At 43.1% G+C, this 26,161-nt stretch overlaps 1 protein-coding gene across 1 annotated transcript; it reads left to right on the top strand.

Annotated features, from left to right (window-relative positions):
* The first annotated feature begins 12,963 nt into the window (after window positions 1-12,963).
* On the top strand, window positions 12,964-16,426 carry LOC115176885 (thioredoxin-interacting protein). Its single transcript, XM_029737242.1, has 6 exons — window positions 12,964-13,485; window positions 13,868-13,943; window positions 14,053-14,200; window positions 14,679-15,038; window positions 15,153-15,467; window positions 15,616-16,426. The coding sequence occupies exons 1-6, from the start codon at window positions 13,230-13,232 to the stop codon at window positions 15,673-15,675; spliced, it is 1,215 nt and encodes a 404-aa protein (XP_029593102.1). The 5' UTR covers window positions 12,964-13,229; the 3' UTR covers window positions 15,676-16,426.
* The last annotated feature ends 9,735 nt before the right edge of the window (window positions 16,427-26,161 follow it).

Raw genomic sequence — 26,161 nt, forward strand, 5'->3', positions numbered from 1 at the left:
GCAAAATGGTAAGGCCCCAGGACCAGACGGGTTTCGTAGTGAGTTCTATAAAGAGTTCCATGGCCTGATCCTTGAGCCATTGCGTGATGTTTAACCACTCATTTTCAAATGACCAGCTCCCCCAAACGTTGAGAGAAGCCAACATATCACTTATTCTCAAAAAGGGAAAATGTCCAGAGTCTTGTTCCTCGTACAGACCAATTTCCCTTCTGAATGTGGATAGAAAATTGCTTTCTAAAATTCTAGCCACAAGATTAGAGGACTCACTGCCACTAATTGTGAAAGGAGACCAAATTGGCTTTGTTAAGGGCCGTAAGTCATGCAACAATGTCAGGCGGCTTCTTAATGTAATTCAAGCCTACCAATGAAGTGCTATGGATGGTCTTGTGCTCTCCCTAGATGCTGAGAAAGCATTTGATCGTGTGGAGTGGTCTTACCTATTCTTTGCTCTAAATAAATTTGGTCTAGGGGACAACTTTATAAAATGGGTGAAAGTTTTATATGATGATCCTCAGGCTGCTGTCCTTACTAATGGACTAAGGTCAAATAGCTTCTCTATACACAGAGGTACCAGACAGGGCTGCCCTCTGTCCCCCCTCCTATTTGCACTTGTTATGGAACCACTGGCCGAGGCCATCAGGGTAACGCCTGCTATACAGGGGCTGCTCATTGGTGATGTTCACCATAAAATAAGCTTTATGCTGATGATGTCCTGATATTCATCTCTAGTCCTGAGACTTCAATCACATCTCTTATTAATATTATTGAATTATTCAGCGAATTCTCAGGCTACAGGATTAACTTAACTAAATCAGAGGCTATGCCACTTGGTAACCTTCACTCTGTACCTAATACTTCTCCCCCTTCCCGTTTAAATGGTCTCCCTCAGGTTTTACGTATCTGGGTATATTTGTAACCCCTAAATTCCAGCAAATGTACAAAGCCAATTTTGTTCCCTTGTTTGATACAATAAGACAGGATCTGGAGCACTGGAACTCTCTTCCGATGTCATGGTTGGGTAGAATATCCCTCTTGAAAATGAAAATTTTACCTAGACTACTTTACCCAATCCAAATGATCCCAGTATCACTCTCCAATAAGGTAATAAAGGATGTAAATGGATGGTTAAGTTCCTTTCATATGGAGTAAACGCAAGCCAAGACTTAAGATGGCAATATTGCAGCTGCCAAGTTCTATGGGCGGCTTGGATCTGCCCAATATCAGGTTCTATCAGTGGTGTGCCCACCTATGCTATATTTCTGACTGGATCACAAATGATGACTCCTCTATTTGGTTAGACATTGAGACTTCTCTTTCAAAATACCCCTTACAGGATCTTTTATTTTTCAGAAGTTTCAAGTCTGTAAAAGATCACTGTAATAACCCCATTACACTTAACACACTCAAAGTATGGAGGCCAGTTCAACGTTTCCTGGGAAGGTCCAAACTAACCTCTGCTCTTACCCCAATTCTTAACAACCCAGATTTTGGCCAAGGATTTCTGGATGCTGGCTTTAACTTCTGGCTTAATAAGGGCATACGCAGACTAAATTACTTATTTGCTGATAAGATTTTATTGTCATTTGAGCAAACGGTTGAGAAATATATCGACTCCCAAAGCAGGACTTTTTCCGCTTCCTACAAGTAAGACATTATATTCTGTAGAGCACCACCTTAATTGGCAACCCTGATATGTCTGTCATTGAAATAATGCTTTTCTTGCCACAAAGGAAAATGTCTGTAAGTCTGTTTTATGATACTTTAAGGTCCTTTGCTGCTGTCGACACACAGAGGGTGAAACAAGTGTGGGAGAAGAATTGTCTGTTACTATTGACGAAGAGATGTGGGAGGACATTTGGAAATATGCAAAAACAATATCTATATGTAAACGTACTAGAGCAATTCAATTAAGAATAATACACAGATTGCATATATCCCCAAATCGCAGACATGCTTTTAGCCCCTCTTCCTCTTCTCCTCAGTGTCTCAATTGTAAAACTGATACAGGCACCCTAACACATTGTTTATGGTCATGTACCAAAATACAAAGATACTGGTCTGGTGTTCTGCAAAAAATGTAAAAGATCCTAGGGGTCGATCTAGAATTGGACCCAGTTTCTCTACTGTTAGGTCTCCCTAGTAGGCATGTTACTTCGGCAACATCCTTACCTTCGCAGCGAGGAAAAACATCCTTTTACAGTGGATTAGTGATAAGGTTCCTTCTATTAAAGATTGGCATAGGATACTATTTGAATGGGTGCCACTGGAATATTTGACATGTACATTGCATTCTAAGACAGATCAGTTCTACAAAGTATGGGAACCTTACCTAAATTACCTAGAACCTGAAGTATCAGCTATTATGCTGCAAGGTGAATGCACCAATTTGTAAGGCGCTCTGGATAAGAGTGTCTGCTAAATGACGTAAATGTAGATGTAAATGGATTCTCTTAGAATGGTGGTGATCTATGTATTTCAGAACTACACTGTACGTTCCATGTGGGGAACCTAACTTCTTGGTTTAAACTGAGCTTTTTTGGTTTTAATTTCTGTTTGTATGTTTCTTTAAAATGTATGTATTGAGAGACGCAATGATGAGGATGGGGTGAGAGAAGTGCCGAGCGGGGAGAGGAAAATGGTGTGTGTGTGTGTGTGTGTGTGTGTGTGTGTGTGTGTGTGTGTATATGTATGGGTGTGTGTGTATATATATATATATATATATATATATGAATGTGCACATCAATTTACAAAAATACTCATCATAAACGTTGACAAAATATATAACAATTATTTAAAGAATTATAAATGGACTACTCCTGGATGCAACCGCTCTGTCAGATTTTAAAATAGCTTTACGGAGAAAGCACATTTTTCAATATTCTGAGAACATAGCTCAGCCATCACGGCGAGCTATACAGACACCCGCCAAGTTCGGGGTACCTAAACTCAGAATTAGTATTAGAAATATTTTCTTACCTTTGCTGATCTTCGTCAGAATGCACTCCCAGGACTGCTACTTCCACAAGAAATGTTGTTTTTGTTCGAAATAATCCATATTTATGTACAAATACCTCCGTTTTGTTCGTGCGTACAGATCATCTATCCAAAGGCATAACACGCGAGCGCGGAACCAGAGACGAAAAGTCAAAATGTTCCATTACCGTACTTAGATGCATGTCAAACGCTGTTTGACATCAATCTTTATGGTATTTTTTTCGTAAAATTGCGATAATATTCCAACCAGACAATAGCATATTCATTCAAGAAGAAAAAGAAGTAACGGCGCGCTCGCGTGACCGCGCATATCCAATCCCTTTGTTGCCAGGCAGTCCACTCAGAAACTGAGCTCCTATTATCTTCCCAGTGACAGGAGAATGCTCAAACCACTTTCTGAAGGCTGTTGACAACCAATGGAAGCCTTAGGAAGTGCAACGTCACCCCACAGACAGTGTAGTTTCGATAGAGAATCAAAAGAAGAACTACAATTCTCAGACTTTCCACTTCCTGCTTGGATTTTAGTCAGGTTTTTGCCTGCCATATGAGTTCTGTTATTCTCACAGACACCATTCAAACAGTTTTAGAAACTTCAGAGTGTTTTCCATCCAAATATACTGTTATAACTGTTTGAATGGTGTCTGTGAGTATAACAGAACTCATATGGCAGGCCAAAACCTGAGAAGATTCTGTACAGGAAGTGCCCTCTCTGACCATTTCTTGGCCTTCTATACCATCTTTATCGAAAACAGAGGATCTCTGCTGTAACGTGACACTTTCTAAGGCTCCCATAGGCTCTCAGAAGGCGCCAGAACGTTGAATGATGACTCTGCTGTCCCTGGCTGAAAAACAGTAGCGCATTTGGATAGTGGTCGATCTGAGAACAATGAGACGGGTGCGCGCGTGCACGTGAAGAGTCCATTTTACATTTTCAGTCTTTGAACGAAAAAGACATCTCTCGGTCGTAATATTATCGCTATTTTACGAGAAAAATCGCATAAAAATTGATTTTAAACAGCGTTTGACATGCTTCGAAGTACGGTAATGGAATATTTTGACATTTTTTGTCACGACATGCGTCCGCGCGTCACCGTTCGGATAGTGTCTTGAACGCAAGAACAAAACAGAGGATATTTGAACATAACTATGGATTATTTTGAACCAAAACAACATTTGTGGATGAAGTAGAAGTCCTGGGAATGCATTCTGACGAAGAACAGCAAAGGTAATCCAATTTTTCTTATAGTAATTCTGAGTTTAGTGAACGCCAAACTTGGTGGGTGTCAAATTAGCTAGCCCATGATGGCGAGCTATCTACTCAGAATATTGCAAAATGTGCTTTTGCCAAAAAGCTATTTTAAAATCTGACACCGCGATTGCATAAAGGAGTTCTGTATCTATAATTCTTAAAATAATTGTTATGTTTTTTGTGAACGTTTATCGTGAGTAATTTAGTAAATTCACCGGAAGTGTTCGGTGGGAATGCTAGTTCTGAACGTCACATGCTAATGTAAAAAGCTGGTTTTTGATATAAATATGTACTTGATTGAACAAAACATGCATGTATTGTATAACATAATGTCCCAGGAGTGTCATCTGATGAAGATCATCAAAGGTTAGTGCTGCATTTAGCTGTGGTTTTGGTTTTTGTGACATTATATGCTAGCTTGAAAAATGGATGTGTGATTATTTCTGGCTGGGTACTCTCCTGACATAATCTAATGTTTTGCTTTCGTTGTAAAGCCTTTTTGAAATCAGACAATGTGGTTAGATTAACGAGAGTCTTGTCTTTAAAATGGTGTAAAATAGTAATATGTTTGAGAAATTGAAGTAATAGCATTTCTAAGGTATTTGAATATCGCGCCACTCGATTCCACTGGCTGTTGACTAGGTGGGACGATACCCTAGAGAGGTTTTAACGAGAGAATCACTGACATGTCAGCTGGTCATTTTGTGGCAGGGCTGAAATGCAGTAGAAAGTTTTTTTGGGGATTCAGTTAATTTGCATGGCAAAGAGGGACTTTGCCATTAATTGCAATTCATCTGATCACTCTTCATAACATTCTGGAGTATATGCAAATTGCCATCATACAAACTGAGGCAGCAGACTTTGTGAAAATCAATATTTGTGTCATTCTCAAAACTTTTGCCCACGACTTTACTGATGTCGGAAGTCAGAGATTGACAAGTTTTGAGTTGTTTTGAATGTGCACCTTGAGACCTAGGTTAACTCTTATTTCTGAATAGGGCTACCTCCAACAAAGAAGCCCTTGTGTCCATATTGATTTGAGAAATATGCATATCTACAGTGCACAGTAATGGTGGCTGGCTGCAAATCAACTAGCCTAATAACATTTGTATTGAAGTGATATGCCTATTTTAGCTAAATAGACAAATGAAATTGATTAGATTACTCTGGCAATTATTATTTTTGTTACAAAGATCATGGTGAGATTTATAATAAACTAAACACACTTAAACTAACACATGATGCGTAAGTGTCACATGTACACAACGTGAAAGCATGATGTACACGTAGATGCCATGTAGACATTTTTAAGGCATTCATGGTGGGATCTTTAATAGTAAACTTACAAGCAAACTGACACTTGACGTGTCAGTGCCACGTTACATGACGTGAACACTACGTCTACATGACGTGTACGTGTCACGTAACATGAACGTGACTGGAACGCGTCAGCAGTTTGACGCCTTGACGTCTCCATTGACAGAGCATGTTAATTCATGCCGGTATTTAATGGCGTTAGGAAGATGTTAGGTGACTTGGTGAGAGGTATCAGTAGCTTCACAAGGCTTAACTCTGGCACAAATCATCCCCCATAGGTCTAATTCCTGCCCAACTAAATGCGCAGGCGTTTCATTGCATCAACCCGCCTGCATCAACCATTGGTTGTGTCACGCCATCGACTGTGAAGGGCAGCGCCTAGAAGAGGAGCAGGGTTAGAACACTGGTCTTGTTAATCAGGGTTCGCAAGTTCAATTATCACTGGGGCCTTCCTTGAGGGGGTTACATGATTCGGCCCAGCTGATGTGTGACCCAGGCAATACCCTTCATGGTCAGAGTCTCTGATGTCACCAAACCAATTTGTTTGAATCTTTATTGCTTTTTACCGGTATTACACCAACCAACATGTATGTGTACAAAATTTCTATGTAGTGGACATGAGTCAGGCTCAAGTTCTCGTTATGAGGTAGCCCTGCCTGCGACTTCAAAATAAGTGTCACCCTCAGCCCAAAGGGAATCTCCTCTTGGTCTAATGGTCAAGATGTTAGTTTCTCCCATGGGAGACCAGGGTTTAGATCCGGCCCGTTACAATGGCACCCAATGTGGGGCAGTCTCTTGTGGGGGAGGAGGTACAAGGGGGTGAATGTTAGCGGGTATGAATCGGGCGTTATAGGCTCACGATGAGGATGACCTGCCCTAGGGGGTATATTTTTAGGACTGATAGCCAAAGTAATAGTATGTGAATTTCAAAAATAACTGCAGTAGTTTCACAGACAGACAGTTGTGGTAATTATGCGGCTGCTTTAACTGACAAGTCGAGCTCTGAACATTCATTCTGAACACCAAACCCCAATTAATCTAACCATTAGATGGCGCCATACCATAACAAGCCCATTTCCTCTACCTCAGCAGTCACTCGTCAAACGTTACCTGGTCTGGCTAATTTTATGCAACAGACACAAGTGGTTTCAGAACATTATACATCCATAGAGACCACCACTCTCCAGTAGTCTACTCTCAAAAAACACAGAAAGGACTGGGCCATAGTCAGCTACTGGCATGTTTTGATTGAATTGGCAGGAATTTGAACAGGAGCCATCCCACTAGGCACAAACTGGTTGAATCAACGTTGTTTCCACTCCATTTCAACCCCCAGAAATGTATGTGATGACGTTGAATCAACGTGAAACTGATGTAAATCAAAACTAGACACTGAACTGACGTCTGTGCCCAGTGGGATGGCCATACTAAAGGCACAGACACACCAGTAGCACTCACGTCTGTAGCCATGAAGTGCTTTGAAAGGCTGGTCATGGCTCACATCAACACCATTATCCCAGAAACCCTAGACCCTCTCCAATTTGCATTCCGCCCCAACAGATCCACAGATGATGCAATCTCTATTGCACTCAACACTGCCCTTTCCCACCTGGACAAAAGGAACACCTATGTGAGAATGCTATTCATTGACTACAGCTCAGCGTTCAACACCATAGTGCCCTCAAAGCTCATCACTAAGCTAAGGACCCTGGGACAAAACACCTCCCTCTGCAACTGGATCCTGGACTTCCTGACGGCAGCCCCCAGGTGGTAAGGGTAGGTAAAAACACATCTGCCACGCTGATCCTCAACACGGGGGCCCCTCAGGGGTGCAGTCCCCTCCTGTTCACTCATGACTGCATGGCCAGGCACAACTCCAACACCATCATCAAGTTTGCCGATGACACAACAGTGGTAGGCCTGATCACCAACAACGATTAGACAGCCTAAAGGGAGGAGGTCAGAGACCTGGCCGTGTGGTGCCAGAACAACAACCTCTCCCTCAGTGTGATCAAGACAAAGGAGATGATTGTGGACTACAGGAAAAGGAGAACCGAGCACGCCCCCATTCTCATTGACGAGGCTGCAGTGGAGCAAGTAAAGAATGTCAAGTTCCTTGGTGTCCACATCACCAACAAACTATCATGACACTCTAAGACAGTCGTGAAGAGGGCACAACAAAGCCTATTCCCCCTCAGGAGACTGAAAAGATTTGGCATGGGTCCTCAGATCCTCAAAAGGTTCTAGAGCTGCACCATCGAAGCATCCTGACAGGTTGCATCAATGCCTGGTATGGCAAATGCTTGAACTCTGACCGCAAGGCACTACAGAGGGTAGTGCGTACGGCCCAGTACATCACTGGGGCCAAGCTTCCCGCCATCCAGGACCTCTATACCAGGCGATGTCAGAGTAAGGCCCTAAAAATTGTCAAAGACTCCAGCCACCCTAATCTCCTTGCTACCGCACGGTACCGGAATGCAAAGTCTAGGTCCAAAAGACTTCTTAACAGCTTCTACCCCAAGCCATAAGACTCCTGAACAGCTAATCAAAGGGCTACCCAGACCCTGTTTTACACTGCTGCTACTCTCTGTTTATTATCTATGCATGGTCACTTTAACTCTACCTACATGTACATATTACCTCAATTACCTCAAGTAAATGGTGCCCCCGCACATTGACTCTGTGCTGGTACCCGCTGTATATAGCCTCGCTATTGTTATTTTACTGCTGCTGTTTAATTATTTGTTACTTTTGTTTTCAATTTTGTTTACTTATCTATATTTTCTTCTTAAATGCTTAAAGCATTCTTGATTAAGGGCTTGTAAGTAAGCATTTCACAGTAAGGTACACATGTTGTATTCGGTGCATGTGACAAATAAAATTTGATTCGAGATTTGATTTAACTGTGGTATTTTGGACCTAGTATTTGCTTAATAACTGCAGTGTACTGCAGGTGAACTACAGTTATACTGCACTCTAACTGCAGTTACACTGCAAAATTACTACAGTTAAAAAAACTGTGTTATTTTGGACGCAGTATTTGCAGCATATTGCAGTTATACTGCTCTCTGACTGCAATCTTTTTTCGTAAGGGGATTCAGGGGAAAATGTCAGTAGTCAGAGGCTTACCGACGTTCTAGGCAAGGCAGACCGTCATTCAGTGCGATGTGTTTTTCTCCTGAAACAAATCTAGGTAGGTGTCTGACTGCTAACATTTTCACCCGTTTCTAAAATGTACAATGGGTTTGCTCTTGGTTTGCACATTACAGCCTGCACTCTGTTCCAAAGGTGCCAAGTAGCCAAATCTCTGTCAAGTACACTCTGCCGGCAAACGCTACAGGTGTGTCCATGCCTTTGAAGGTTGTTACTTGTTACCTCAGCGCTGTGAAATTATTATGCCTATGTTTAACCTCTGATTGTGTAGTGAAAAATTGTCTTTCACTGTTCCAGATAGCAACCAGGCAACCAGGCTTTATGACCATGCCTTGCAAAGGGAACCACAGGAGCTTTATGAATGCGTTAAAAGATTTAAACCAGCAACAACCCATTATCCAGACTGGTCTTATAGACTAGACGTAACATAGTAAATGTAAATCCGGGACACTCAAATTAGTAGGATATACGTTTGGTTTGGTATGGTTAAAAAGTTAAAAGGAGGGTGGTTGTTCGGGGTGGGCATATAACAAGAAAGTCTAGCAACCTAAGGGTTATTTGTTCGAATCTCATTACGGACAATTTGAGCGAATTTGCACCTACTTTCTACTTTTTAGCTACTTTGCAACTCCTTAGCATGTTAGCTATCCCATTACCCTTTTAGCTAACCCTTCCCCTAACCCAAACCTTTTTAGCTAACCCTAACCCTAGCCTTAACCTTTTAACCTAACTCCTAACCTTAACTCCTAACCCTAACCCCTAGAGCTAGAAAACATTAGTGTTAGCCACCTAGCTAACATTAGCCATAACAAATTGGAATTCCTAACATGTTTTGCAAATTCAATACATATTGTACATTTTGCAAATATGTAACATATTGTACAAATTGCAATTCGTAGAGTATCATATGAATTGTAATTCGTAACATATCATAAGAAATGGATGATGGACATCCAGAAATTAATACATACCATACGAAATGTAACATATCATACAAAATGGAGTGTCTCAGATAAACTTACAGAATAATACTGTAATGACCTGGCTAGATCATAAATGAACAAATGTCCAGTCAGAGGCTTGAGTTTACAAATTCACGGTTTATTAACCCAACTCAACACAGGCTACTGTTTGGCCGTAGCCCACAACAAATAAATCAAGGATTATTATAAAACAACAGTGACCATCTCTTGTTAAGACAAAACGTAAGAGAGAGAACAATGGCTAAGCATGGTCTTAAAATTGTGGTGCTCCACCCCCCCCCCCCCCCCCCCCCTCCCCCAAGGATGAGGGAACAGGGGTGTAACGGGGTGAGTGACTGGTTGCCGGGAAGTCAGGCGCAGGAGAGCAGAGATGGGTGATAACAGGAGAACTTTAATATACACCCTAGGCCAAAGGCACAGGCGAGGCAGCACAAAGCACAACCACGGTAACATGAACCGGATTAAACAAAAACAAACAAACCTAGTGCAAGCCAGCCTGTAGCGTAACACCCTACACAAAGAACAATTCCACACACAGACATAGGGGAAACAGAGGGTAATATGCATTTAGTCTGATGAGGGAATGTGAACCAGGTGTGCGGGAAAACAAGACAAAACAAATGGAAAATGAAAGGTGGAGCGGCGATGGCTAGAAGACCGGTGACTTCGACCGCCGAACACCGCCCGAACAAGGAGAGGGACCGACTTCGGCGGCAGTCGTGACAAGGGGATACAGTCCGTGGCTCCGGGGAACCACTCGGTGACACAGGGAGGAAGACTTGATGAGTGGGCTGTCTGGAGCCTTGTCTGGGTGCTGGTGCTTGGGGAATGTTATTGCCAGAGGGGGGAATTGTGGGGGTCCCTGGGGTTTGGGGAGAAGAGGCCCCTCTGTATGGGGCTAGCCTGTCCCGGTGCAGTGCCACCTTTATTCCCCGTCAATGATGGTCTCTGCCTCCTGGTCGGGCAGAGCATAGGCCTCAGGACATTTTGTTAATAGTCCATGGCTGTGAGCACCCAGCGGTTTCCATTGTCTGTGGTGGGGAATGGCCCAACCACATCCACTCCCACCCTCTCCATGGGAGCCCCAACTGGGAACTGTTGGAGCCGAACATGAGAATGGCAAAAGTCCTCCACATCCCTCTTGTGCTGCCCCTAGTAAAAGCCCTGGCGGAGGCGGTGGAGGGTTTTTGTGACCCCAAAGTGTCCAGTCCCCACCCCCCCATGAATGCCATGGAGCACAGCCTACCGCAGTGCTTTTGGGACCACCACCCGCCACCTCTCTCTCGTAGCTGGCTCCTTTAATGCCCGCTGTAGCACACCATCAGCCAGCCACAGTCTCTCAAACTTTGACCACAACCCTTTGGTCGTGAGTGAGAGAGCTGCCATCTCTTCCCACTGTAGCACTGGCTGTAGGTCTGTGTCCCGTCCCTGCTGCTGCCCCCATTCAGCCACGTCGACAGACTGCGGCTCAGAGCAGACAGGCCCGCTCGCCCGACACACTGTGGGCCGGACCCCCTCCTCCGCACACTGCTCTCTCTCACAGGCATCTCTCCACTCACAGTGGCGGCACCTGTCTGCAGTACAGGGCCAACGGGACATGGTGTCGGCGTTGGAGTGGCATGCCCCTGCCCTGTGCACCACTATGAAGTCGTACGACTGAAGATCCTCCAACCAGCGTGCAAACTTTTTTGTTTTTACTTCTGACACCAATGTAATGACCTGGCTAGACCATAAATGAACAAATGTCGAGACAGAGGCTTGAGTTGACGAATTCCCGGTTTATTAACCCAACTCAACACAGGCTACTGTTTGGCCGTAGCCCACGCCAAATAAATCAAGGATCACAATACAGTGACCATCTCTTGTTAAAACCTCTTCAGGATCCCTTTTTTTCAATTTTCGCCTAAAATGACATACCCAAATCTAACTGCCTGTAACTCGGGTCCTGAAGCAAGGATATGCATATTCTTGGTACCATTTGAAAGGAAACACTTTGAAGTTTGTGGAAATGTGATAGGAATGTAGGAGAATATAACAAAATAGTTCTGGTAAAAGATAATACAAAGAAAAAAACAACAGTTCGTTTGTATTTGTTTTGTACCAACTTTGAAATGCAAGAGAAAGGCCATAATGTGTTATTTCAGCACAGCTGCAATTTAGATTTTGGCCACTAGATGACAGCAGTGTAAGTGCAACGTTTTAGACTGATCCAATGAACCATTGCATTTCTGTTCAAAATGTTGTATCAAAACTGCCCAAATGTGCCTAGTTTGTTTATTAATAACTTTTCATGTTCAAAACTGTGCACTCTCCTCAAACAATAGCATGGTATTATTTCACTGTAATAGCTACTGTAAATTAGAATGTGCAGATAGATAAACAAGAATTTAAGCTTTCTGCCAGTATCAGATATGTCTATTCCCTGGGAAATGTTCTTGTTACTTACAACCTCATTCTAACCGCATTAGCCTATGTTAGCTCAACCATCCCGTGGACTTGACATTGTTTTAAGACAAAACTTAAGAGAGAGAACAATGGCTAAGCATGGTCTTAAACTTGCGGTGCTCCACCCCCTGCCAAACCCCCCCACCGCTCCACCAACCACAAGGATGCCCGCACCGGAACATTCCAGGCTGGCAGATAGCAGGTTGACTGGCATGTCGGAATACTGGGTACTGGTAAGTACAACACAACAAACAAACAGCATAACTCATAGCTGTCTGTGCGGGTCACTACAATACGAAATGCTCTGAGACCATGTTGCAACATCCTGTCACATCCCACCAGATCTTCCTGTCAGATTTGGGATTTGAACCCGACTCTCTACCCTATTGGCTACGTACCTTTTGCGTGTTGTTGACCGTCAGCAAGCATAGCCTACCATCAGAGACATATTTGGCTACCTACCCAAATGAAAGGTGTTTGTTGGAGGTAACAAACTTGTTCATGCTTGCGTTCAATCAACATTTTATTATTAGAGACAGAACATTTTCTGTTAACACGTGTATGTTGGGTATTGATTGGGTAATGATTGGTTGACTCATTTTGGAGGACAATATCTAGATGAATCTAACCCCTGAACCACGCCCATACATGAGATATATCTACTCTTCTTCGTTACTCTACCATGAGGTGTCCACGCGGTCTTTCTGTGTGCTGATTGGCAAGGAGGGGCACAAACAATATATTTTTACCAATGAGAACGCTGTACATGCAGCAGTTCAGACTGTGCATTCACCGACAGCATGCACAGTCCCGTAACAGGATAGTGAGTATGCAGCCGGCGAGACTGGGTCGGGATGTCCACTCCCCATCCATATAAAACCAAAGCGGAGTCTTGCTGTTTACAGTCAGCTCCGAATTGTACGGTTTATGACGATAAGTAGCTAACATTGTGACAGTATAGTGATTTAGATTGCAATCAAACTGTTGGACATTTGTTCATCCGTGGAATTCAATAGTAGCTAATAATAGTGGTCGGCTATTTTCCACTTATATTTTCTTACCCACTGGCACACTAAACGAATATTAAAATGGTAATCATTACAAAGAAATTGAAGATATTTGAGATCGTTTTCCATGACCCTACTAAGGCTTTCTACTCCAGTGGCGACAAGGTAGCCGGGAATATTGTGGTTGAGGTGTCCGAGGTGACCACCGTGTCCTCTATGAGAGTGTTTGGAATTGGATGCGCAAAAGTAGAGTACGCGAAAGGAAAGCACAGATGCCGTGAAGACATTGACTATCTGAAATACGAAGATACCATTTATCTGGACCACCAGACTAGAGGTAATATTATAAACTAAAATATAAACACAAGTAAATGTCTGTATCGAATGTGAATATAGACATTCACTGCAGTCGGCAGGCTACACCCTGTGTCATTCAGGTTTTATGCACTGCCACTAGTTGGCTACTGAATTCTGCGAGTACAGTACGCAAAGATGGAGCATGAGAAATTATGCGTTATGGACTTGCTGTATGATTTATTTGCATACGTCTATGTTTATGGGTGATCAAATGCGCCAGTGGTGGTTGTTATTGGCCGATAAGCACTAGAAGTGGACCAAGGGTGTGCTGTGGTCTACAGTGGATTGCACAAATAGACTAAAATATATGAACCTGTTCATAGTTTAATGAATGGACCATCGTGTATTTCTCTCATCCTCAGATTCCAATGGCTCGGTAACTCTCAGACCAGGGAACAGATATGAGTACATGTTTGGCTTCGAGCTGCCGCATGCTGGGTAAGCATCAAGGACTGTAAAAACCTTGTTGTTTGTTACCTATAAAGGCATAGCATTATGTAATAATGACAGCATCCCACAATAAAAATTCCTCCTGCTTTTGTAACAGGCAACTGGTGTCTTCCTACAAGGGGAAGTTTGGCTGTGTCCAGTATTATGTCAGGGCCGTGATAGAGAGGCCTTCCCAGCCTGCCTTGCAGTGCGAGAAACACTTTGAGGTGGAGGAGCCCTTGGACGTCAACACCCCTGACCTCCTGGTACATAACAGCTCATTCACATCATAATTATCACCACAAGGAATATATGCCACTTGAAAGTTATTACATTATACACCTTGTTCTCCTGAATGAGCCATGTAATGATGATGCATGGCTTAATGCATGGTGGCAGGTAGCCTAGTGGTTAGAGCGTTGGGCCAGTAACTGAAATGTTGCTAGATCGAATCCCCCGAACTGACAAGGTAAAAATCTGGCGTTCTGCCCCTGAACAAGGCAGTTAACCCGCTGTTCCTAGGCCGTCATTGTAAATAATAATTTGCCTTGCCTTGTTAAATAAAGGTTCGATATTAAAATTAATAATGTTAATGACAATTGTATAACTTTGCCATAACTAGCTATACGTGAGAGATTTTGAGGTCTGGGCGGTTGGTGTTAGGCTTAATGGTTGACTTGGAATCAACATGCTTGGTGATTTATGTTTAACTCATGTTAATGTTTCTCATTGTTTCTCATCCAGGCTCCAGCTGCAGGTACGAAGGAGAAGAAGCTCACCTGCATGTTCATCCCAGATGGACATGTGTCCATCAGTGCCAAGATCGACCGCAAGGGCTTCTGCGAGGGCGAGGACATCTGCATCAATGCCAAGTTTGAAAACACCTGCTCACGCATCGTGGTGCCCAAGGCAGCCATCATGGTCAAGCACACCTACCAGGCAAATGGCCGGACCAAGGTCCTAGGGCAGAAGCTCTCAGTCGTGAGGGGCAACCATATCATCTCAGGCATGTGTGACATGTGGCAGGGCAAGACCATCCGAGTGCCCAGGCTCAAGCCTTCACTCCTGGGGTGCGACATCATTCATGTGGACTATGCCCTTAGGGTGAGTCATAAACTTGAGACAACTTGTTGCTTGATTTAATACCATAAACCTCACATTGAAAATGAATGAAAGGACTTGTGACCTAGGCTTGACATATATCTGTCTATCCATCAGATCTATGTCCACATTCCCGGCAGTGACAAGGTGGTCCTAGAGTTGCCCCTGGTCATCGGGACCATCCCCTTCAATGGCTTTGGCAGCCGCACCAACAGCATGAGCAGCCAGGCAGAGTCCCTGAACACCCCCTCCAGTAGCTTTGGGTCGCTGCGCCTCCCGTCACAACCCCCCAGCTACAGCAACATCTCCCGCGACTGCCGTATCGACTCCCCCCTCACACCACTGCTGGTCGACTACGACGCAGATGAGGATGAAGGACTGTTCATGCGCGCCCCCGAGCTTTGGTACCCTCCTCCCCCTGCCTACTCCGAGGTAAGGAGATGGAGAATAGAAGATGGACATTTAACAGATATAGTCAGTTACTAGTGAAAAGTGAAGCAGATAGCACTGAATTTGTACCGTTGCAAATGTAGTCTAATTATTTTCTTTACAACTGTTTCTCTTTCCAACTTTCTCTCAGGTCGACGAGGATCTCAAACAGCAAGGGCCATGTTCTTCAGGTCTGCTGAACCACGAGTAAGAGTTGCCTGAGTGAGATCAGGGAACGGACTGGTGACTGGTTAAAGAGCAGCACAGCTGTGAAGCAGAAAGAGTGGGGGACCCTAGCCCTGAAGTTTATTTCAAGAAACAGAACTGAGATGTGGACTTGAGAGTCAAGTTTAAGTGAAATTATTCAGGCTGAATGAATATGGATTGTAGATGTTGGTGTCCACGTTCACTATCACCATTGCAGTCTTCAGAAACGGATTGTTCTATGTCTGTCTGTAACCCTCTTGCCATTCCACAGTAGTTCTGTACTTCAGTGTGTTTGAGCATTTTGACAGTTGCCATATTCTCTCAGAGGAATGAAACAATGTTAGAATTCACATCCATACATTGAGTGTGCACAGCTATCATTTTAGGTCAGACAGATACGTTGCTGTGACCATGCAAAAGTAATGAAGGGATAGAAAGTGTTTTAATGTTATATTCTATTGCACTTTATATTAATATAAATGGCTCTGTAATTAGATAATGAAAAATGACATATTTTTGTATTCATAATAGTCTTCCAGATCATTTAGCATGAATGTTAACTCAGTGGTTTATGGTAGAAGAGAGTGACTTTTCATGGTAACGACCAATCTTGTCGAATGGGAATGACTAAATGAGAGATCTACATTATGTTTTGAATTTGGGTATGTGAAAATGCGAGAAGTATTTTATATGAGGAGAACCTATGGGTTGGTTTTCTATGCAAAGAAAAAATATATATTACATTCTGAATTGTTTCCCTCTCTCTTTGCCTTTATTATATTTGCTTTCTTTCAAGGAATGAAACATATTTGTCTCTATTCTAGATTTGACAAATTGGAATGTGTTCTGGTTCTATTCCAGCAAGGTTGTCAATGCATTTGAACAGTAAGTAACCCTTGTCCAAGCCAGAACGGCAGGAGCCTATCTCTTGTTTCTGCAGCTTGATGTACAAGTACATATTGGAGAGGACGCTAGTCTGTTAACAGGGCCTTACGCCAAATCCATCTCCTCAATGCTGAGTGCTAAGCAGGGAGGCATCAGGTCCCATTTTTGGCGTCTTTGGTAAGACTCAAACCCCCAACCTTCCAATATCAGGGTGGACACTAACCACAATGCCAGTGCATTTTACCAATGGCCCTTCATAAATGACCTCAGCAGAGGGGCTGCATATTGACAAGGTCATTGAAACAATAGGAAGCGTAGCGCAACACTTTAGTATTTAAGTCACTTATTCAGCCTTACTAAACAGTAACTCATGGAAAATGATATAATTATGGAGCTGACAGCTGACAACAGGGAATCAAGACGAAATTAACATACCTGCTGCGAATGACCTTTTATGTTAGTTGAACCACTGTTCATCAGCAGAATGAAATGTTGAGATGTTATTGTTGTAGTTCACTGACCATGAACTGTAACTCATGACCAAATTAGACACTGATACCAATGAAATGTCATAAATTCAAACTGCTCAGATGTTTTTCACATGGAAAACAAACATGGCTTTATTATTATTGACTACATAGAAAAACGTTCAAATGATAGAACACTTCTTATTCCCATAAAGTTGTTCACACAGTTTCTGTAAATATCAAAGAGCAAGAGAATATACATTTGGCTTATTCAAATACCCCAGGAAATATAAAGGAAGAATAAGTGCACTACATGACCAAAGTATATGGACACCTGTATATGGACACCTCGAACATCTCATTCTAAAATCATGGGCATTAATATGAAGTTGGTCCCTCCTTTAATGCTATAACAGCCTCCACTCTTCTGGGAAGGCTTTCCACTAGATGTGGGAACATTACTGCGGGGACTTATATCCATTCAGTTAGGGGCATTAGTGAGGTCGGGCACTGATGTTGGGCGATTAGGCCTGGCTCACAGTCGGCATTCCAATTCATCCAAAAGGTGTTCGATGGGGTTGAGGTCAGGGCTTTGTGCAGGCCAGTCAAGTTCTTCCACACCGATCTCGACAAACCATTTCTGTATGGACGTTGCTTTGTGCACGGGGGCATTGTCATGCTGAAACAGGAAAGGGCCTTCTCCAAACTGATGCCACAAAGTTGTAAGAACAGAATCATCTAGAATGTCATTGTATGCTGTAGCGTTAAGATTTCCCTTCACTGGAACTAAGGGGCCAGGCCCAAACCATGAAAAACAGACCCACACCATTATTCTTCCTCCACCAAACTTTACAGTGAGCACTATGCATTGAGGCAGGTAGCATTCTCCTGGCATCCGCCAAACCCAGATTTGTCCGTCGAACTGCCAGATGGTGAAGCGTGATTCATCACTCCAGAGAACGCGTTTCCACTGCTCCAGAGTCCAATGGCGGCGAGCTTTATACCACTCCAGCCGACGCTTGGCATTGCGCATGGTGATCTTAGCCTTGTGTGCGGCTGCTCGGCCATGGAAACCCATTTCATGAAGCTCCAGACGAACAGCTCTTGTGCTGACGTTGCTTCCAGAAGCAGTTTGGAACTTGGTAGTGAGTTGCTACCGAGGACAGAGGATTTTTACACTGCGCTTCAGCACTTGACAGTCCTGTTCTGTGAGCTTGTGTGGCCTACCACTTCACAGCTGAGCCGTTGTTGCTCCTAGACGTTTCCACATAACATTAACAGCACTTACAGTTGACCAGGGCAGTTCTAGCAGGGCAGAAATTTGACAAACTGACTTGTTGGAAAGTTGGCATCCTATGACGGTGCCACATTGAAAGTCACTAAGGCCATTCTACTGCCAATGTTTGTCTATGGAGATTACATGGCTGTGTGCTAGATTTTATACACCTGTCAGCAACGGGTGTGGCTGAAATAGACGAATCCACTAATTATAAAGACCTCAAGAAGAATTAGGGGAAAGGTTAATCAGCATACACTATATATAAAGGTGAGTGATGGAAATGAACAGATAGGCTGACCAAAATAACCCAGTGCATCAATCTGTCACACACACACACACACACACACACACACACACACACACACACACACACACACACACACACACACACACACACACACACACACACACACACACACACACACACACACACACACACACACACACACACACACACACACACACACACACACACACACACACAGTTTCTGATTAGCTGAAATGAGCAGTTTAGGGGGTTAAGTTCCTTGCTCAAGGGAATATCAGCAGTAGGTTGCCGGCTCACTCCCCCCTCCCATCGAGGTTACCGCTGCTCCCATTACATACAGGATCGTAAAGTGGCATTCATGTAGCACTCTCTATGCATGCGTTAGCCTACACAGCAGAGGGCTGGGGTGGTGGTTAATGACAACCACACCAAGTTGGGTAGCCGGCAGCAAGCCACCAGAAACCCTATGCTGTTGTTTACTCACTTCTACAGCTGTTCGCAAAGAGCAACCCCTCTCAAAAAAGCCTCTCTCTCGCTCTCTCTTTCCTAGTTGCCCTGCTAGCTGTCTGTTGAGGACCCACCAACTCAATGCTATCCCAAAGAATCTTGCCAAGTAAGTTGTTGTCACTACACCCCATCTACCTCTAGAGTATGGCTGATGCCCACCTAAACCCTACCCAACTAGGAATCTCAAGGCATGATTTGGCACAAGCCACCTTTTGGCCAAACAGAACTACATTCTTTTTGTTAACCTGTATGCATCAAAACAATTATATTACACACAGAGAGACACACATAAGTACTTAAAAATAACCCAATATTTTATATCCCTAGAACTGTTAGTATGTGTTGTAGTACAATGACACACTTCTCATATCAACGAGTATATCCCACTGTGATAACATTATAAGCTGACACCTCTCGATATAGCACTAGCATAGCAGATCAAACTTAGTTGGGGTCTAATAATATCGCGCTAAACTTTTGGTCCTATGGTGAAAAAGTCCTCTGGGGTCCGTTGGACATTGTGTTTCAACCATGTGTGTTTATATAACCAGCTAAACTTTGAACTTTCCTCGAGATTGTGACTGACGTCTCCCGTCGCGTGCATGTCGCCCATTTGAACCACTGCTCAATCATAGCTGTACTGTGCAACACAATGAAAATCAGTTGCTCTGACAAAGACAGTTTGTTGAAACGCTTTAATTTATGTCCTTTTAATCTCACATGTATATTGTATCATTGTCCTTCAGTACTGTTGCAGTCTATATGGCCGGTAATCAACCTTACATCCATTTTGTATTTTAAGTGGGTTGACTTATTCACTCACATCTGCCCTATATGATTTAAAGGTTTGACTTGTTACAGTTATAGGACTGTGTGCATGCATTCTATCATACTTCTGTTTCAGCTACTGTTATAAAGAAGGTAACACATATACCCATCTATGCTCCTCACCTAAATGTGCTGGCCTAAAAGGGCACTATAGGTAACCCACCCCAAGATGTCCCAATAGCTACCTTGAAAGCAAATCCTGCAGCAAAGGAAATTAAGATAAGAAGAGATGGTCAACAAACCCGCTAAATATAGGCTAATTGCTACAACTTCCTCCAAAGGTTAAACATGAAATTCGGGAAAAAAAGAAACAGCTCTTCAAAGGCCAACCATTTCATTCAGGGTCCCTTTGCGAGAGTTGGGTTGATTTTGCATTTGACCTCACTTTGCCTTCGTACAATGCCCCTCACCCTCTTTTCAAGCACACTATTTCCCCCTCACCCATGATATCACCTTTCTGTGATAATGAGCCATCCTCACTACCCTATTGGCCAATAGTGCCAGTCACGTAGTCTGTGGTTGGTGGACGTCTAATTTACATTAATTCAGTGTGTGATGATGATGACATGCCATGTAAATTAGAGATCAGGGCTTTTACTGTTTTTTTATCGCTTTAGTACTATTTTCACAAGTATGTGGTAAAATTTCACAACTCTTAGTTGCATCCCGGAGTCGCCTCTTCTCTGTTAACGTTGAGACTGGTGTTTTGTGGGTACTATTTAATGAAGCTGCCTGTTGAGGACATGTGAGGCGTCTGTTTGAGACACTAATGTACTTGTCCTCTTGCTCAGTTGTGCACCACGGCCTCCCACTCCTCTTTCTTTTCTGGTTAGAGACAGTTTGTGCTGTTCTGTGAAGGGAGTAGTACACAGCGTTGTACGAGATCTTACGTTTATTGGCAATTTCTCGCATGGAATAGCCATCAATTCTCAGAACAAGAATGGACTGACGAGTTTCAGAAGAAAGGTCTTTGTTTCTGGCCATTATGAGCCTGTAATCGAACCCACAAATGCTGATGCTCCAGATACTCAACTAGTCTAAAGAAGGCCAGTTTTATTGCTTCTTTAACGCGAACAACAGTTTTCAGCTGTGCTACCATAATTGCAAAAGGGTTTTCTAATGATCAATTAGCCTTTTAAAATTATAAACTTGGATTAGCTAAGACAACGTGCAATTGGAACACGAGTTATGGTTGCTGATAATGGGCCTCTGGACACCTATGTAGATATTCCATTAAAAATCAGACATTTCCAGCTACAATAGTCATTTACAACATTAACAATGTCTACATTGTATTTCTGATGAATTTACATTGTAGAATAATAGTGAAGACATCAAAACTATGAAATAACACATATGAAATCATGTACTAACCAAAAAAGTGTTAAACATATCAAAATGTATTTTAGATTCTTCAAAGTAGCCACCCTTTGCCTTGACAGCTTTGCACACTAGTACAAATAATAGTAAAAATAAAGAAAAACCCTTGAATGAGTAGGTGTGTCCAAACTTTTGACTGGTACTGTATACTGTATATATGCATTTTCACATACATTACTGTAATAATGTACCTGGTCGCTTTTTTAGCATTCATTTTGATAAGAGCAAAATAGGTATGTACCATTAGCAAATATTACATAGCCCCTGGTTTTTAGAAAATTTGACATCTGAGAAATTTAGTAGAATGGACAGTGAAACAACCACTTACCACAATCATTACAAGTCACAACATAATCAATGGAGCTATATACTGTAGATTAATAAAAGATACTGTCAACTATAATAGATTTGCAATATCACTTATAATGAAGTGACGCAATCGTCCCTGAATGACATATTATTGAATTGCAAAGCACATCTGTATTTGGTTGTTGATACATTACAATGTTCAGCTATGACATACTCCTCATGTAGTCATTTAGGACAAAAGGTTAAACGAAGGTTGTTTCTCTTAGCCATCCAGTTAGCGACTGATTGATGTAGTTGTTTGTTTAAAGTCACTAATATCTTGGGCTGGTGACATTTGAGAGTGACTATCTACCTATCCATGTTGGGGGTCGCTGACTATCCCGTACCACCAGTCCTTCCTGAGCCCAGATCTACTCAGCTTGAATTCAACACCAGAGGAAAAACATGTCATATGATGAATGCTGGTACATCAGAATGGTGGTACATCAGAATGGCTATGACCTAGGTGATATTTGTGAACAGCACTGAAAGATTTCATAATACTGAGTTTAGTAAAGCAATAACTACAATGCAGTAATAGTGATATCTAGGGTACAAAGCTACTCAAATCAAATCAAATTTATTTGTCACATACACAAGGTTAGCAGATGTTAATGCAAGTGTAGTGAAATGCTTGTGCTTCTAGTTCCGACCATGCAGTAATAACTAACAAGTAATATAACCTAACAATTCCACATCAACTACCTTATACACACAAGTGTAAAGGAATGAATACGAATATGTACATAAAAATATATAAATGAGTGATGGCCGAACGGCATAGGCAAGATGTAGTAGATGGTATGGAGTACAGTATATACATATGAGATGAGTAATGTAGGATATGAAAACATTATATGAAGTGGCACTGTTTAAAGTGGCTAGTGATACATTACATCAAGATGGCAAGATGCAGTAGATGGTATAGCGTACAGTATATACATATGAGATGAGTAATGTTGGGTATGTAAACATTATATAAAGTGGCTAGTGATAAATTGATTACATCAATTTTTCCATTATTAAAGTGGCTGGAGTTGAGTCAGTATGTTGGCAGCAGCCACTCAATGTTAGTGATGGCTGTTTAACAGTCTGATGGCCTTGAGATAGAAGCTGTTTTTCATTCTCTCAGTCCCCGCTTCGATGCACCTGTACTGACCTCGCCTTCTGGATGATAGCGGGGTGAATAGGCAGTGGCTCGGGTGGTTGCTGTCCTTGAGGATCTTTTTGGCCTTCCTGTGACATCGGGTGGTGTAGGTGTCCTGGAGGTCAGGTAGTTTGCACCCGGTGATGCGTTGTGCAGACCTCACTACCCTCTGGAGAACCTTCCGGTTATGGGCGGAGCAGCTGCCGTACCAGGCGGTGATACAGCCCGACAGGATGCTCTCGATTGTGCATCTGTAAAAGTTTGTGAGTGTTTTTAGTGACAAGCCAAATTTCTTCAGCCTCCTGAGGTTGAAGAGGCGCTGCTGCGCCTTCTTCACCACGCTGTCTGTATGGGTGGACCATTTCAGTTTGTCCGTGATGTGTACGCCGAGGAGCTTAAAACTCTCCACCCTCTCCACTACTGTCCTGTCAATGTAGATAGGGGGCTGCTCTCCCTGCTGTTTCCTGAAGTCCACAATCATCTCCTTTGTTTTGTTGACATTGAGTGTGAGGTTATTTTCCTGACACCACACTCCGAGGGCCCTCACCTCCTCCCTGTAGGCCGACTCGTCGTTGTTGGTAATCAAGCCTACCACTGTAGTGTCGTCTGCAAACTTGATGATTGAGTTGGAGGCGTGCATGGCCACGCAGTCGTGGGTGAACAGGGAGTACAGGAGAGGGCTGAGAATGCACCCTTGTGGGGACCCAGTGTTGAGGATCAGCGGGGTGGAGATGTGGTTTCCTACCCTCACCACCTGGGGGCGGCCCGTCAGGAAGTCCAGGACCCAGTTGCACAGGGCGGGGTCGAGACCCAGGGTCTCGAGCTTAATGACGAGTTTGGAGGGTACTATGGTGTTAAATGCTGAGCTGTAATCGATGAACAGCATTCTTACATAGGTATTCCTCTTGTCCAGATGGGTTAGGGCAGTGTGCAGTGTGATGGTGATTGCGTCGTCTGTGGACCTATTGGGGCGGTAAGCAAATTGGAGTGGGTCTAGGGTGTCAGGTAGGGTGGAGGTGATATGGTCCTTGACTAGTCTCTCAAAGCACTTCATGATGACGGAAGTGAGTGCTACAGGGCGGTAGTCATTTAGCTCAGTTACCTTAGCTTTCTTGGGAACAGGAACAATGTTGGCCCTCTTGAAGCATGTGGGGACAGCAGACTAGGATAAGGGTTGATTGAATATGTCCGTAAACACACCAGCCAGCTGGTCTGCGCATGCTCTGAGGACGCGGCCGGGGATGCCGTCTGGGCCTGCAGCCTTGCGAGGGTTAACACGTTTAAACGTTTTACTCACGTTGGCTGCAGTGAAGGAGAGCCCGCATGTTTTGGTAGTGGGCCGTGTCAGTGGCACTGTATTGTCCTCAAAGCGAGCAAAAACGTTTTTTAGTCTGTCTGGGAGCAAGACATCGTGATCCGCGACGGGGCTGGTTTTTCTTTTGTAGTCCGTGATTGACTGTAGACCCTGCCACATACCTCTCGTGTTTGAGCCATGGGGATGAACACCAACTGCCCCCACTCTTCAAGTTGGCACACTTTTCATTTTCCCCATGAACTGAACATGCACTCATCTCATGTTTTCAGGAATATTACAACCACTCACAGCCAATATTCTTCAAAGTTGACCTCTACTGCCATTGGATGTGGCATAGTGTTCGTGAGTACAGTCACTAGGACATGCGTGTTCATTTTTGTGTGGGTGAGGGTGTATTCCCTACATCCTGGCTAATCTTCACACTGCTGCATGCTGTACACATTTGGCAGTGACAGATGGCAGTGACCCTGTCTATGTTTCATACTCCTTTTATAACATAATTTTATGAGACAAAGTTTATAACTAACTCACCCCCCCTGAAAGTAGAACACATTGCAAGAAACTAAATTTGAATAATACAATCTCAGTCAAAACAGGATATCAAGAATGGCACACACAACACACACACACACACACACACACACACACACACACACACTGAGGACATCAGGGAAGCCTTGAAGTCTGGAATAAACACTGAATTGTGAGTGCCAAAACCAGAAACAATAGCAGACATGCAAGGTCAGGATAGACACAATTCAAGATGTGCTCAGTCTACGTGTACACATTTACATTGTTACTTGACTATGTGAACATTTAATGCAATTTACACCGTCCAAAACATGATGTCCTCATAAAGTTAGTCTAGTTTAATTCAAATTCATGACAATAAAACCTATTTGTTAAACATACTCTTCAGCTTACCCTGTTGTATATGGTCTTTCTATTATCCTGATAATGTCAGCAGGGTTATTATATCAACAGCAGTTGTGCTGATAGTGGTGAAATGATATTGGGCAGTTGGTAAGTCAGAGATATCAGGTAATAGTGGAGTGTTTGTCCTTTGTCTGGAAAACCCAAACGGTGAAAACAATACTTGAGTCTGACCTCTTATATGAGTGTTTTGCTTTTTCGATTCTGTGACCTTGAGAACATTCATATAGCTCAAATCAACTTCATGACAACCACCACGGGCTGACGGGGTTTACCGTGACGTACCAGCCTGTGGGTATTGGCATAACCATCTACAAATACTGCCATAGCTTGCCAGGGTCTACTCTAAATGTATTGTAGTTGATCATCGGATGCCTGTGAATTTTCTTTATTTCTTGACAAGGACAATCTCACTCTACTCAAGCAAGCAAGAACTGCATGCTGATGAGATTCAATAACCGTACCTATCATTCGAATGTTATGAGAGGAATACTTTACTTGTCACTATCATTCTGTACCAATGTTGTGTTGTAATTACTGAGCTACAGCATTTGAGGCAGGGTCATGACCCCAAGCAGTGAAACTGAGACACTCAGTATATATGCCATATTTAACAGGTTAGTGAAGTCCCAATGTACTAGTCATGAGCTCATATAACACACAGTTTGTGCCATGGAAATGTGGCTCTAGCGTCTGTCTCATATGGGCAACACGTTCTTTACACGGCACATTCACCATCACCATTAAGGATTGAAAGAATATGTTGAATGTACAATAGACAAGTGGGGTGTTTGATAATAGCACCGGAGGAGATGGCTGCCATTTTACGGTCCGCTAACCGCTATTGTGTGTGTTTTTCTCGTGTTATTTGTAACTTATTTTGTACATAATGTTTCTGCCACCGTCTCTTATGACGTAAAAGAGCTTCTAGATATCAGGACAGTGACAATCTTCTTCCAGTACTCACCCCGTACTGGAAGAAGATTTTTTTCTTTAACGAGTTGGACGCAAAGGATTTACTTCAGACACCCAACAAGGCCCTCATCCCCGTCATTCGCAGGAGAAAGAGACGGAGATATCGGGGACGTAGGTCTGGGTGCCTTGTAAGGATCCGACTGCAAGTGGGTAATCTG

Source organism: Salmo trutta, chromosome 37 (assembly GCF_901001165.1).
Source record: "Salmo trutta chromosome 37, fSalTru1.1, whole genome shotgun sequence".
Taxonomy (NCBI): domain Eukaryota; kingdom Metazoa; phylum Chordata; class Actinopteri; order Salmoniformes; family Salmonidae; genus Salmo; species Salmo trutta.

Bases quoted from the DNA above. Each gene is read 5' to 3' on its own strand.
- LOC115176885 (XM_029737242.1), top strand. From the start codon at position 13,230: ATGGTAATCATTACAAAGAAATTGAAGATATTTGAGATCGTTTTCCAT. The intron at 13,486-13,867 runs GTAATATTATAA...TCTCATCCTCAG, and splicing joins TCTGGACCACCAGACTAGAG to ATTCCAATGGCTCGGTAACT. The intron at 14,201-14,678 runs GTACATAACAGC...TTTCTCATCCAG, and splicing joins TCAACACCCCTGACCTCCTG to GCTCCAGCTGCAGGTACGAA.